The 16,100-nt window shown below is 36.9% G+C and overlaps 2 protein-coding genes and 1 long non-coding RNA gene across 3 annotated transcripts; 1 reads left to right on the top strand and 2 right to left on the bottom strand.

The window, feature by feature from the left end:
* Nucleotides 1-831: 831 nt before the first annotated feature.
* On the bottom strand, nucleotides 832-3,947 carry LOC141296086 (C-signal). The gene is made up of 3 exons (XM_073827367.1): nucleotides 3,624-3,947; nucleotides 3,338-3,515; nucleotides 832-1,898 (listed from the first exon to the last, which is right to left on the bottom strand). The coding sequence occupies exons 1-3, from the start codon at nucleotides 3,945-3,947 to the stop codon at nucleotides 1,612-1,614; spliced, it is 789 nt and encodes a 262-aa protein (XP_073683468.1). The 3' UTR covers nucleotides 832-1,611.
* A 3,351-nt stretch (nucleotides 3,948-7,298) lies between these two features.
* Nucleotides 7,299-12,506, top strand: htr7a (5-hydroxytryptamine (serotonin) receptor 7a). Its single transcript, XM_073827144.1, has 2 exons — nucleotides 7,299-7,906; nucleotides 9,324-12,506. Exons 1-2 carry the CDS (start codon nucleotides 7,299-7,301, stop codon nucleotides 10,150-10,152), a joined length of 1,437 nt encoding a protein of 478 aa, XP_073683245.1. The 3' UTR covers nucleotides 10,153-12,506.
* Nucleotides 12,507-15,524: 3,018 nt separating this feature from the next.
* LOC141295312 (uncharacterized) lies at nucleotides 15,525-16,100 on the bottom strand. Its single transcript, XR_012341044.1, has 3 exons — nucleotides 15,968-16,100; nucleotides 15,817-15,850; nucleotides 15,525-15,657 (listed from the first exon to the last, which is right to left on the bottom strand). It is a non-coding gene; the product is annotated as an uncharacterized lncRNA (long non-coding RNA).

Here is a 16,100-nt window from a genome sequence, read left to right as displayed (position 1 = left end):
TTCTACGTTCAAGGCCCAGAAAGATAGAAAGGACATTGATAAAATAGTCCATGTGACATCAGTGGTTCAATTATAATTTTATGAAGCTACAAGAATACTTTTTGTGTGGGGGAAAAAATAATTACAACTTTATTCAACAATTATTCTCCTCTGCATCACCCTAGTGCCACCCAATTTGAGAGTATTACCATGCATACTTGCACTTTACACTTTAAACGGTATACACAAAACCACTATGCATGCATGTTCTACGTCAATAGCATGCTTTGTGGTACCCTCCATACTCTCCAAATTGCACTAGGGTGATGCAGAGGAGCAGAATTGTTGAATTAAGTTATTTTTGTTTTTATGTGTGCACAAAAAATATTCTTGTTGCTTCATAAAATTACGATTGAACCACTGATGGACTATTTTATCAATGTCTTTACAGAAAAAGAGTAACTGACAGTTGACTGAGTGTCAGAGACAAGTAAATACCACATTAACTAGAGGCAAAAGAAGACCAATCACCAGTAAGTCTCCAGTCACTACAGTGTTAACTAATTTTGGTCATTCCAGCTGTTAGCTTCAGAACAGCATATCTGACAAATACTGAAGAGTGTAAAATAATAATTGCTTCATCAAATGTCATTTCACTCACTGTGTACATTTCTGGAAAGTACTGTGGGAGGTACTTTTCAGAATAGATACATGCTAAAATAGCTACAGGACTGAGAGGGGCCAAATCATTCAGGAAACTGCAGCGAATGTGGCATCAGTGACCTCAACTACTTGGAAAGACAGGAGAGAACTGGACATCCCTGCAATAATGTAACGAGGGCAGATGAAAAAGAACTGAAAAAGTTGTTTTTAATCTATGAAACAAATACAAAAAAACAAAGCTTTATTGTGTCTGAAAGGGCAAATGACAATTGAAAAGTAAATCAAATGAAGGCTTTCTTGGATTCTATCCACAAAAAAAGTTTTAAAGGGATAGTTTATTCAAAAATGAAAACTCTGTCATTAATTTATCCACCTTCTTGTCGTTCCAAACCCATAAGACCTTTGTTCATCTCTCGGATTTCGTCATATTTTTGATGAAATCCAAAAGGCTCTTGGATTTCATCAAAAATATCTTAATTTGTTTTTAAAAAATGAACAAAGATCTTAAAGATTTGGAACGACATGAGGGTAAGAAATTAATAACAGAATTTTCGGGTGACATATCTCTTTAAAGTTTTAATTTAATAAATTGTTTAACCATGCAGACAGTACTGATTAATTTTACTATTATATAATAAACACAAAAATCCAAGTAGACCCTTATGACGTCTTTCATACTGAAATTTGTGATAAGCTCTTCTTATCTGACTGGTAGTTTCATTGTTGTGAGCACAACAGATAGAATGTACCATTCTTACAGCCAAAATGAAAAAGAAACAAGGACAGTTAAACCAGCAAGTCTTCCTGGAATGCATGTGTATGTTTTCAATAAACCAACATTTAGAATTTCAACAAACCTCTTAAACGATTTTCAATAAACCAACATTATTTTCCGTTGTTACATTTTTTTCCATCCACCTTTTTAAAAATGGGTTACACACAGAATACTGTCGTTTTGGACAAGACTGTTTACCATGGTATTTCAGTACTGTCCCATGCATAGGCTTTACCTGTTTTGTCTATATTTAGAGTGTCTATAATCTTCATGAGGTATTGAACTGAGTACTCTGTGCTGAACAGCTTTTCCTTGGGTACATTTCGATGGTAGGGCCGAGACAAATCAGTATTCACGGTTCCAGGATGAAGGGATACACACACAATTTTAGAGCGCCCTCGACCCAGCTCAATGGACAGGTTTCTTGTGGCCATGTTTAAGGCGGCTTTAGACATCCTATAGCTGTACCAGCCTCCAAGATCTGAAGATAGAAAAATAAACCAAAAGAGTTGTAAACGTTGAGACAGAAACAAACCAGACATGGTTATCCTTCCTGTAAAAGCATGTGTAAATGTAATGTGTCTGGCTCATCCGAGTCCAGCAATTTTTCGCTGTACAAAACAGCTTGTTTTGCTGCTTGATATTGCAAACAGTTTTACCATTTACTGCACTTTGTTATTCTTCATAATGTCTCACACATTACCATAAAACAGCTTTGCATAAAACATTGAAAAATAAGGTGGATAGACAAGTCTAGATAATTTCATCTGTGGTCAGTAAAGTATCATCACATTCAAGCTGGTTTATTTTGAGAAACAGCTGGTTTATTTTGAGTTTTTTGCATTAGTATGCAGACAATTATAAAATAAATGTTACATTTGTTTTGGTATTGTCATATTCGCGGGCTCTAAACAGCTGATTTGTTTGCCCTAAAAAAGGATGTGTTAATTAATAACATATTTTTTGTTTGTTTTATGACTATTTTAACACACTGTGTCATTTTGTGTTATGATCAAACAAAAATGAAAAAGTAACGTGTCCAACACAATCGTCTGTTGTAATTATCCAGTCATTGCTGCAGTTATTTTTCCTCACACGCAAGTTCGCGCCTTTTTTTGTTGTTGATATTTTCGGTGTTTGGAAGTCTTGAAATTTACTGTATTTGATGTTGAAAACTTTAATATGTCTTTTGCCAACTTTGTGATAATTGTATATAGTCAAGGTGTATTTTACACAGCATGCAGTCGACGATAGACAGCTAGTGATCTTTAATGTCGTGCTTATTTCCGCCCTCTAGCGGTGGTATGATCCGCGTCGACGTACTACGAGACCCATTATGGGAACTTTTGTTATAGGAGTGTTATGTTTTGCTTTGTTTGATATATAGTAAATGCGTCTGAATAGACATCCAAACAATTTTTAACACATACGCTTTAAAAGTGTAGCACAGATTTCTCGCCAGAACAGGTCAGACAGAAGTTTCTCAGTCGGTTCTTCCCAAACGGTGCCTCAAGTAGCCTATACTTATTTTTCTACATGAGCTTTTCTGATGTTTGACAGCTTAGTAATTCGTTCATAAACTTATTGATTGGCTATTGACACCTCACAGGGAAGCCATGTGTTTAAACCTCATTGTGACCATGAACCACAAAACCGGTCAAAATCGATTTTTCTTTTATGCCAAAAATCATTAGGATATTAAGTAAATATCATGTTCCATTAAGATATTTTATGAATTTCCTACTGTAAATATATCAAAACTTAATTTTTGATTAGTAGCATGCATTTCTAAGAACTTCATTTCAGATGACATATTAATCTTAATAAAAAAAATTACCCTTATGACTGGTTTTGTGTTCCAAGGTCACATTTATAGAAGAAGAAAAAAAACTTGCTCTTAACTTATGCTTAGATACCAACCATTGTCTCCTATAGATCCCACTCTAGCAGTCATGTTTACAATGATGCCACTGTGCTGTTTCTCTTTTTCTGTGGACTTTTGGCCAAACGCCCCTGTTCCCTTCTGAAGCAGGGGGGCAAAATACTTGGCCATCACCAGTGGACCCACTGTATTAGTGGTCAAAGTGGAAATTACTCCCTGAATGTAGAGAAAAGGGTGTTAGAAAGAATGTCACATGTCAAAAACATTTGAATATGCCGCGCACATAGTATTATTTTAATATTGATAAAAAAGTCTGTTGCTCACCTGAGCGGACACGTCTCGTAAACTTGTTTCTCCTTTACCGGACGGATGAAGCATAGCTGAAGAATTAATGATCAAATCCACTTTCCCAAAGGCAGCTTTGACACTCTCAGCCGCTCTCTTGATGTCATCTTCCCTGTTGACATCTAGTTTTAGTACAGTCATCCTGTCTGCGTGCTGCGCCCTCAGCGCTTTCAGATGTTGCGCCGCGTCCGGGTTTCTGCATGTTGCGATCACAGCTGCTGAAGATTTGTTTAGGAGTAGATATCTGCAAAACTCAAAGCCCAGACCTCTACTCGCGCCCTGCACGAGTGCCACAGCAGCCATGACTTCTTACGAAATCAAGAAGCACGTGAATGTGTATTGGCTGCCCTCTACAGGAGGAAGGAGGACACTTACACAACCAACTAGTTTTGTAACTTATTATAAAGGGTGTTTCCGTAGTAGATGGAGTCATTTAAATTCACATGGTATTATACCACAACAAAGGGACCCTTAAAGGATTAGTTCATTACAGAATAAATATTTCCTGATAATTTACTCACCCCTATGTCATCCAAGATGTTCATGTCATTCTTTCTTTAGTTGAAAAGAAATTAAGGTTTTTGAGGAAAACATTATTTTCTCCATATAGTGGACTTCAATGGTGGCCACGGGTTTAAGGCCAATGCAGCTTCAAATAGAAGAACCTCTTTTGTTTAATTTTTGGTTCCATAAAGAACCTTTAACATCTGAAGAACCTTTCTGTTTCACAAAAGGTTCTTTGTGGCGAAAGAAGGTTCTTTAGATTATAAAAAGGTAAGAAAGAGATGGTTCTTTAAAGAACCTTTGAATGGTTCTTTGTGGAACCAAAAATGGTTCTTCTGTGGCATTGTGTGAAGAACCTTTTAAAGCACCTTTATTTTTAAGAGTGTAGCTTGACTTCACAAATTACGTTATTACGCTTGCGTGATGTAGGCAGAAGTAACAACCCAGTATTTTAAAAGCGAACGTGCAAAGAAAGTCACGCTTACAAAAAAGGTTAAACAACGATGTCGGATGATTTTAAAGTTGTTAGAGTTTCACCCTACCTTTTTGAACAGAGGTACACAGATGAAGAACTAACCGCGCCAACATGACTAAAGCGTGAAGAGGCCAATAATCGAAGAGGCGCATAGCAGAGCTAGTGCAAGACGACATTTGTGATGAAAAAGTATATGAATTGTATTTTTTTTTAAAATGGCTGATCATTTCACTAGATAAGACCCTTATTTCTTGGCTGGAATTGTGTAGAGCCCTTTGAAGCTGCACTGAAACTGCAATTCGAACCGTCAACCCATTGATCCCCATTGAAATCCAGCAGAAAAATCTTGGAATGGTTTCCTCAAAAACCTTAATTTCTTTTCGACTGAAGAAAGAAAGACATGAACATCTTGGATGACATAGGGGTGAGTAAATTGTCAGTATTGTTTTATTCTGGAAGTGAACTAAAATGCATGAATGTCGTTAAAATGCAACTAAGTGGCATCTGTCAAAGATTCCTCCGAACTAAGTTAAATTTTCTTGACCATTTTTACAGTTACTTTTAAGCAGCTGCTCCTGGTGTTATTTTAGTCAATGAATGTTTTCAGTTGCTTTCAAGTGCACACAGGTGCTCTAGCGGAGCAGCGACAGGTGTAGTTCATATGCGCGCTATGAACTGAGAAATCGCGCATTGAGTGTATGCTTGGGTACTTGGAATATAGGGCCTTTGCTGTGTTTTTATATTTTGCCGCTAGGAGGCGACAGTGCAGCTTGTTTCTGAATGAAACTTCAGCATTGTTCTTAACAAAACAAGAACAGTTCTGTTATTCTGTCTGGTTTATGTGGAATCATGTTCTTCTGTATTGTGCTGGAAACAAAGACGGTAAGTGCTAAAAAGTGATTTTCTAGGGATTTGTAGCATTACTTTTCAGACAACTTCTATTGGCCCCACAACTATTACCCAAAATGGGACAGATAAATCATAGACCTTCAGAGTGAATGACACAGTATTTTTACCATTTTGAGCTGTTTATGCATTTTTATAGGCCTGTTTGTTTCAAATACACTATCAGTTTTTGAACAGTGAGATTTTTTTAGTTTTTTTTTAAGACGTCTCTTCTGCTTACCAAGCCTGCATTTATTTTATTCAAAGTACAGCAAAAACTGTAACATTTTGAAATATTTTTACTAAAATAATTTTGAATATATTTTGAAATGTAATTTATTCCGGTGATTTTAAAGCTGGATTTTTAGCATCTTTACCCCAGTCTTCAGTGTCACATGATCTTTCAGAAATCAGAAAATATTTATTATTAATATTATGTTGAAAACAGCTGAGTATAATTTTTGGAAGGTTTCTTTGATGAATTCGATAGTTCAGATAAACAGCATTTATCTGAAATAGAAATCTTATGTAACAGTATGAATGTATTTATTATCACTTGATGAACTGAATGCATCCTTGCTAAATGACTGTATTAATTTCTATAATTTCTTCTACAAAAAAAAAAATATACTGACTCTTAAGCTTTTGAATGGTAGTGTATAATGTTACAAAAGCTTTTTATTTCAGATAATCTTTGGATCTTTCCATTCATCAGATAATCTTAAAAAAAATGTACTGGACTGTTTTAAATATTGATAATATCAAAAAATGTTTCTTAAACAGCAAATCAGCATATTATAATGATTTCTGAAGGATCATGTGACACTGAAGACTGGAGTAATGATGCTGAAAATGTAGCTTTGATCACAGGAATAAATTACATTTTAAAATATATTCAAATAGAAAACAGTTATTCTAAATAGTAAAAATATTTCAAAATTTTACTGTTTTTGCTGTAGATCAAATAAATGCAGGCTTGGTGAGCAGAAGATACTTATTTAAAAAACATTTAAAGTCTTACTGTTCAAAAACTTTTGACTGGTACTTTGCAGAGACACTAAACATAACAAAAATGTGACCCTGGACCACAAAACCAGTCATAAGGGTAGATTTGAAATTGAGATTTATACATCATCTGAATAAATAAGCTTTTCGTTGATATATGGTTTGTTAGGATAGGACAATATTTAACAGAGATACTATTATTTGAAAATCTGGAATCTGAGGGGAAAATATTAAGAAAATCGCCTTTAAAGTTGTCCAATTGAAGTTCGCTTGCATATTACTAATCAAAATTACCGTAGCAAATGTACAAAATATGAAACATGAATCTTATGGAACATGATCTTTACATAATATCTCAATGATTTTTGGCATAAAAGAAAAATCAATAATTTTGACCCATATAATGTATTGTTGACTATTGCTACAATGCACCCGTGCTACTTAAGACAGGTTTTGTTGTCCAGGGTTTTGTTACTATAATATGGAACATCAATAATATCAATTTATGACTATTATAAATGTAGTGTTATGAGGGTAAAAAAAAAGCTTTGGCTACACCAGTTAACGCTTAAAAACAATATGATAAACTTCCCTCTCACTCATGTTTTTGTCATAACATGGTGTGCGAAAATGACGAACCAATGATCTTTTCTAAAAATAGAGAAAATTAGCCGCGCGTCAGTGACTGAACGCTAATCGGATGCGCATCACTCATTGCGCGGGCAGCTGTGATCTCGTGCCATCATCAGGCGCTCTAAAAAGTTCATGGATAAAAGGAGCACGGCATGGTGCTGGGCGATACCAACATATCTACTGTCGCGCAAAGCCACGGAGAAACTATGAAGTCCTTGATGAGCGAGGAACGCGCGCTAGAGACAGGTGCGAGTGTGGAAACCTCTAACGGCATAATGATCTCCGAGGTCCTCATCCCTCGCCTGTTCAAAATCGCGCACGAGTCTGGAGAGGTGGCAGTGGCTGCGGGCTCCGGATCCTTGGAGATGAAGCCCTCCGGCTCCCCGATCCTTCTGGAGATGATGGAGGTGGCGAACGGGACGCGCTGCGCGGAGCAGATCCTCAGCTACGGAGAGGTCGAGAAGGTGCTGATCGGTGGAGTGCTCACCATGCTCACGCTCATCACCATCTGCGGGAACTTGCTCGTGGTCATCTCCGTGTGTTTCGTGAAAAAGCTACGACAGCCCTCCAACTATCTCATCGTGTCCCTTGCACTCGCCGACCTCTCCGTTGCGCTCGCGGTGATGCCGTTCGTTAGCATCACGGACCTGATCGGTGGCCGCTGGATTTTTGGCAAGTTCTTCTGCAACGTGTTTATAGCCATGGATGTGATGTGCTGCACCGCGTCCATCATGACCCTCTGCGTTATTAGCATCGACCGGTGAGTGGACTGATTATTTGTTATTTTAGGTTAATATCACTTTTTTTTTTACATTTACTAAACAAACATGGTTTAAGAATAAACAGCGTATTTATAAATTAGTATTCATCTAGAATAAATGCTAATTTAAATAAATAAATAAAAAACTAATGTTAACGAATAAAACATTTTTGTAAAGTGTTACCAATGACACATTCAATTCTTATCAGGTAGGTTTCTCTGAAATTGAATGCCTGTAAGTTTTATTTTTCTGCTTTGAACCTCATGAATGTTTATTATGAGATGATATGCAGCGTTTCAGAAATTCAATCTCTTGGCTCTTTTGATCGGACTGGTCAATAAAGCCTGTATCAAATAGCTAAAACTGATGGCACAAAATGAGTTAAAATGCAAAAGCCTCTAAGAGCAGTTTGAAATTTTCTTCTAAATGAGCATTTTTATCAGGCTCCTATGTGTAGGTTCAGTAATTTCACTTTAATGGCAATGAATGTTCTTTTCAATGGCACTCGGAGGATTTTGCATCTGAATTTTTCAAATACTTCAATGACTTAGTTCATGATATTTATTTACGAATACAGTGGTGGCCAACATTATTAGAACACTAGTATTTTCAGTCAGTTATTTCTATCTTTTGCTGTAGTGTGTCATTAGGAAATATCAGTTTACATTTCCAAACATTCATTTTGACATTATTTGTAATAATCCAGGGAGATTTTTGTTTGCACAAGGAGTCTGACAACATTATCCAGTCTGAGGCAAACCGTGACAGACTAAATCCAGAAGAACTGTGGCAACCTCTCCAAGATGCTTCAAGAAACCTACCTGCAAAGCTACCTGAAAAACTATGCGCAAGTGCACCTAGGGCAAAAGCTGCTTTAAACGCAAAGGATGGTCACACCAAATGTTGATTTAATTTAGTTAGTAGAAGTTCATTGATATAGAAAATCTGTTTATTACATTATTTTTGACAGCATCCTCATTTTACAGCATTTTTACACAAGTACCTAAAACTTTTAACAGTACTATAGGTTTCTTGAAGCGTCTTAGAGATGTTGCCACAGTTCTTCTGGATTTAGTCTGTCTCAGTTTGTTCTGTTTCTTCATTCCAGACAGACTGGATGATGATGAGATTAGATCTCTGTGGAGCACTGGCTGTTGTCAAACTCCTTGTGCAAACAAAAATCTCACTGGATTATTATAACTAATGGCAAAATGAATGTAAACTAACATTTTCTTCTGACACACTACAGCAAAAGATAGAAATAACTGACTTAAAACCATTTTTAGCTGGTGAAAATACAAGTGTTTCCACCATGGTAACTGAAGCTAGTTTTGTCATGATAATTTGAATATATTTCAAAAAGTCCCATCTTCTAGTTTTCCACGTATTTTAATCTGTATTTTCCTTCTATCACAGGTACCTTGGCATCACCCGACCCCTAACATACCCAGTAAGGCAGAACGGCTGGTGTATGGCCAAAATGGTACTCTCTGTATGGCTGCTTTCTGCGTCAATCACCTTGCCACCACTCTTTGGCTGGGCGCAGAATGTGAACGATGACTGTGTGTGTCTGATCAGCCAGGACTTCGGCTACACCATTTACTCTACAGCTGTTGCGTTTTACATCCCCATGACTGTCATGCTGGTCATGTATTACCGCATCTACCGTGCCGCCAAGCTCAGCGCCGCCAAACACACCATCACCGGCTTCCCTCGTGCAGGACAGGAGGAAGAAGAAGATGAGGTGGAAGCAGAAGGGGCAGATGGGGCGGAAGAACACGTGGAAGTGGATTGCGTAACCGTCGCGATCAAGCTGCAGAGGGAAGTGGAAGAGTGTGCGCGTCTGCCTCGGCTTCTGCGAGGAGTGGGCAGGAGAAGCTCGGACCGCAGGAGCATCTCCATATTCAAACGGGAACAGAAAGCAGCGGCCACACTCGGGATTGTGGTAGGAGCATTCACCGTTTGCTGGCTTCCATTCTTTCTTCTCTCCACGGCCCGGCCCTTCATCTGCGGGACAGAGTGTAGCTGCGTCCCGCTGTGGGTGGAGAGAACGCTGTTGTGGCTGGGCTATGCCAACTCGCTCATCAACCCCTTTATCTACGCTTTCTTCAACCGCGATCTGCGCACCACCTACCGAAGCCTGCTCAGCTGCCGGTACCGCAATATAAACCGCAGACTGTCGGCTGCTGGCATGCACGAGGCCCTACGGCTGGTGGAAAGACCGGAGGTGGTTGTCTCTGGGTGACCCGAACTATGCACATATCAAAGTTCAGAGGTCAACATTTGCACAGGAACTCACAAGCCTAAATGGTCATGATGACATTTAGGATTGTGTCATGTTTGGACAGTACCTAAACAGTCCAAATTAGACAGAGGCGTGCATTATGGTCAATGCAATTGCATTTTCTCATCTGACACAGGAACACAATCACTGGCTTTCCTTAGTAGAATGAGAGAAATATACATACAGCTGATGAATCAAATAGAGTCCAGCTTCTGTTTCAATTCCAGATAATCTAAAAGTACAGAAAATACAAGGAATACATAAAGTTAAAGGCAAAAGTTTACATACACCTTGCAGAATCTGCAAAATGTTATTTTACCAAAATAAGAAGAGTCATACAAAATGTATGTTATTTTTTATTTAGTACTGATCTGAATATTGTATTTCACATAAAAGAAGTTAAATACAGTCCACAAGAGCAGAATTTTATAAAAATGACCTTGTTGTTTCCTAATTCTATGTTGTTACCTGAATGATCCACAGCTGCTTTTTTTTCTTTTAGTGATAGTTGTTCATGAGTTCCTTGTTTGTCCTAAACAGTTAAACTGCCTGCCGTTCTTCAGAAAAATCCTTCAGGTCCCACAAATTCTTTGGTTTTTCAGCATTTTTGTTTATTTGAACCCTTTTCAACAATGACGGTACAGTTTTTCACACTGAGGACAACTATGGGACTCATATGCAACTATTAGAGAAGGTTCAAACGCTCAGTAATGCTTCAGAAGGAAACATGATGCATAAAGAGTCAGGGGGTGAAAACTTTTAAACAGAATGGAGACATGTAATTTTTTCTTATTTTGCCTAAGTATCATATTTTTTTAATTATATATATATTTTTAGTACTGCCCTTCAGAAGCTACAGAAGATACTCACACATTTCCCAGAAGACAAAATTAGTTAAATTCAAAAAGTTTTCTCTTAATGCATTGTGTTTTCTTTCTGGATCATCAATGAGCATTTGAACCTTTGGTAATAGCTGGATATGAGTCCCTCACAAAAAGCTGAAAAACCAAAGAATTTGTTGGACCTGAAAGATTTTTCTGAAGAACAGCAGGCAGTTTAACTGTTCAGGACAAACAAGGGACTCATGAACAACTATCACTAAACAAAAAAAACAAAAACAAACAAAAAAAAAAACAGCTGTGGATCATTCAGGTAACAACACAGTATTAAGAATCAAGTGTATGTAAATTTTGAATGTTTTTTTTTTTTATAAATTCAACTATTATTTTCTCTTGTGGACTGTATGTAAACATATTTTATGGGAAATATATTCAGGTCAGTACTAAATTAAAAAAAAAACATGCGTTTTGCATAATCCCTCTTATTTTGCTAAAATAACTACCATTTTGCAGATTCTGCAAGGTGTGTGTAAACTTTTGACTTCAACTGTATATATGAATTTATATGCAGGATAATACTGTGCAATATTGCATCGGTACTGTGGTATTTTGTCACTCGAGGGATTCTGGAGATACAGATCGATAGAACTGTAAGGAGAAATCTGTTTAGATTTATCCATTCTCGAAAGCAGAAAACCACTCAGCTCGGTTTCTGCTTTAAAAACGTTTATCGAGCCGTGAGAAACTCGTTTGTCAACTGTCAGCACCTGTTAGTTCACTAAGTGTGATTCATCTGCGTCTGCATCTTGCGCCTCTGTGCTAAACGCAACTAAAGACAAACCATTTCTACTTTCAGTGTGCACATGCTCACTCTGTATAAAACCACCACATTTTTTATGCATTGCCATTTAAGCACAGATCTAATGTCAGCTAAGCTTTTTTCTGCAGCTGTGCTTAAACCAGAAGGAACAGGACATAATTTGATCACAGATCAGTAATTAAAGGGATTCTGATGAGATTGACTCGGGACTCTTTTTTTATAGGCAGCTATTTATAGTTTGATTCTGCTTGGATTCGTATGTGATTACCTTGTATGTTGCTAGTATTTATTTATCATACATGTCACAGAAAAATTCAGGCGGTTGTAATCAGGTACACTGTTTTGTGCAGGGAGCTTGATGGACAGGTGATCTGACCAATCATAATGCTGAATCTGCCTTTTTGTCAGTCAAAAAAAACAGACAGGAGAGTAGATTAACTTTGGTGGATTTAAACTTGAAAAATGGTGTGTATTGATCTGGTCAATTACTTGTGCATAAAAGTAACAGAAACAAATTTGTAATGACTTTTGTACTTATGTCTGCATATGTAAATATTAAAAGCAGATGCACCAAATGTAAAGATACCTATTCAATGTGTTTTTATTGTAGTAGATGTTTTAATGTCACTCCTTGTGCAAACAAGTTGGAATAAATGATGAAAGGACTGGGATTTTTGTGAAGTTCTTACATTTGAATTAACCTCAGAACATTGCCAGATCTATAGAAAAGCGCTGCCCAGTTCAAATTTTTCCCATTAGGATGCCTTTTCTATGACTTCACCTTGAATACTGAATACATCCAGGCAATGAGGATAAGAGAAGGATGGCGGGAGAAGGGAAAGAAAAGAGAAGCGAAGTGCGTGGGAGGTGTTCCCATTCACTTAGAATCACTAAAGCACTTGTTATGACTCAAATCTAATTAGTTGCCCAGTCCTTGAGGCCCTGCTGGGAATTCTATTTTAAAGGTCCAGTGTGTCCACCTGTGACAGCTACCTGCTGCTGGTGAAAAATCCACTCATGGAAGGACTGCATTGCTGCTTCTGCTGCTGATGATGGACCTGATTTCACACCGGTGTTTCAGTCGACATGAATCTGATCTGGTCCATGAGTACTGTATGAGCTCCTGCTGACACACAGAAATAATTTTTGCCCACTGAGCTTAAGAAGTAAAATAACATAAAGGCTGACGGCGCAGTGGTAGAGGGAATGAAGGACTGTAAAATTATAGGTCAGAATAATTCCCTCACATTTCACCCAACTGAGAAAATCCTTTCAGCCGTCAGAGTGTGAGAGGAGAATTTTGAGTGGGCAGTAATCACCGGTGTCTTTCTTTATATCTTTTTTATTACAAGTCTAATTTTCCTTCATCTTTATTTCCTCCTTTCCACTGACATGTGGAATGTGTTCTCTCCATCCATCATGACACTTCAGATTAGTGACTCACCTGAGACCATTTTTCCTTATAAACACTAATTATAGATTTTTTAGGAAAATAGTTCCCCCAAAATGAAAATTCTGTCATTAATTACTCACCCTCATGTAATTCCAAACCTGTAAGACCTTCGTTCATCTTCGGAAGACAAATTAAGATATTTTTGATTAAATTCGAGAGCTTTCTGACCCTGCATGGACAGCAACGGTACAACCACGTTCAAGGCCCTGAAAGATAGGCCAGAAAGAACATATTAAAATAGTACATGTGACATTAATGGTTTACACTTAATTGTATGAAGCTACAAGAATACTTTTTGTTCAAGAAAACAAAAATAATTACTTTATTCAACATTTATTCTCTCTTGTTTGCAAGTAGAGGAATGCAAATGTATGCTTCTTGGTACTCTCGTGAATACAGGTTAGACTTTAACATTGTCCGTCATTTTTTAATTTTCATATTTTAGTTATAATAACACATTTAACTGCTTTTATTTTTGTTCACATTTTTATTTTTAATTGTGAACCTACATGACGATATAAGCTTATGCATTTGTTTTAAATAGAACAGATGAACACATGGGAGATGAGAATGTGTAACTTTTCATGTTCAACATCACACCCTGCAGTGACAACGATTTTAATATACTCTCATTTTTATGAACCAATATAGATTCGTAAATCCAAATCGATCTTTCGGTCTATGCTGTTTTCAGTTGATGAGTGAAAAGTACATGCGCCTCCCACTCCCATCCAATAAATCGCGATAGGCTTTGTGTTAACACAAAGTAAGTAACATTACTTACTTTTGATATGAAACAAAGTCTTAGATTTCAAATTCTGTCCATTTCATTAGGAAATTCAAGCAATAAATACCGTTTTGGTGCTCTTTAATGTGGCCTGATAGATCGTTGTAGCTTCTGGATTCTGGCCTGTGCGTAATCAAACGAATAGCAAAAGATTCCTGACAGTTTCATTTTTGTTCTGGATCCAGTGTTATGCTGGAGCGCACTCGCCACCAACTGGACAGGAGTGGGAATTACAGTTAGAAGTTACAATAATACTAGTCTCAGCCTCAGACGTCACGCCCACGGCACGGAACGTTGGCTGAACGTCTGATGCATATGGTACACTTAACTGGAAACACTTCAGGAATGTAGTTGGCTGCGTCCGAAATCGCCTACTCAATGAGTAGGTACTTAATTTCAATAAGTACTTACTTAACGAGCGCTAAAAGAGTACCTACTCAACAGCCAAATCTCGTTGAGTATGGATGCGTTCCGCCATGTTGACGTTATCATGTGACCTATGACGTTATAACAAGCGCAACATGAAATGATATTAACGACGGATTTAATTCATCTATCTGTAAACATTTTGATGTTGATGAAATTTGCTTATTTTGGATTGATTGAAGTTTTTATATTTTTAACAATACTAAAATGACTAAAACCCCCAAATTTGTTGTCTTGAATATGTTAATGGGCAAAATTGTGCAAAACTAGCTTGGATCTGATTTGTTTTCCTTTTTCTTGCTGAATTTCTCTGTCCTTTCATCCCTGAAACTTAAAATAATAATAAATAAATAACAAAAACAAATGCAATTTTTAATTCATTGCGATTTTATGAATATTCAAATATATTTAATATTTTTTTCTGTATCTAATCTTGTACTATGTACGCAAACCTTTTATAGTTATGTTTTCTGTCATGATTGTTCTTTGTTAAAGATACTTAAGTCTTTCCCTGAGTTTGTATGGAATTATAAATTCTGCAGTAATAATAATACAAAAATTGGAGCGACAGCGACACCTCATGGCATCAGTAACATGACAACCCTACCCAGTACGCTCTCCTCCATGTTTACAACATATGCACAAAAGAGACGTCGATCAGTTGCTCAAAGATCTTACCTTTGGAGAAGACTGTTGATTTTACACTCGGAAAATTTAAGTATTACTATTTAGAAATTAAAATAACTTTAGAATGCATTGCTAGCCCACTCCAACACGTACCAACAATAATAATGATAAATGCTGACTAATAATTAATGATATTTTTAGTTAAACAAGCATAATGTTGTTGTTTTTTTCAATGAAGTAATGAATAAATGCATACGCTTATGAAAATGTTATATTTTATTTACTGACAACATCAGGAAACATGAATAAATTAGTAAAATAATAAAAGTAACCATGAACATAAATAAATACACATGGAGCAAAGCTTTATTAAACATATTGGTCTTCTAGTCTTTTTGATGAAGAGACCGCAGCAACATCTGGTCCAGATGAAACAAAGGGCAGGTGGAGTGATGGAGGGTCTCATTTCCAGGATGCTGCTGTGGATTTCTCCTTTCTTACTGCACACACCAGTCTGCAAACATTTCAGATCATACAAAGACGCACAAATATAATACAAAAACTGTCATTTTAACAGCACAGTGTCATTAGATCTCTGTATTGGAAGTTACAAAATGATCAATCTTTATATTAAGTTTCGGATTTTACTTTTCCCCAAAAATGCTGCAGTCACCTTTCCTTTCAGGTCCTGCTCCACCACAAAACATCTGCAACAAAGTCACATAAATCAAGAATCAGAAAAGTTCTGTTATAGCTCTGTTTGAAATGAGTTTGAAGTTCAGTTAGGCCTACTATATGTATATGTGTTTATTTACATTACTTACATTAATGTAAAGCAGTGACAGTGAATTCTCACATAACGTCCATCACTCACTCAGATGTTTTGTGTTGTGTGTTGCTCTAGTCTAGAACATTTTCCTGTCATTTGTTAAATAGACATTTATTAAACGTCTTTAA

The sequence above is a fragment of the Garra rufa genome, chromosome 21 (assembly GCF_049309525.1).
Source record: "Garra rufa chromosome 21, GarRuf1.0, whole genome shotgun sequence".
NCBI lineage: Eukaryota > Metazoa > Chordata > Actinopteri > Cypriniformes > Cyprinidae > Garra > Garra rufa.
This window is presented reverse-complemented; position numbering and strand designations above follow the sequence as displayed.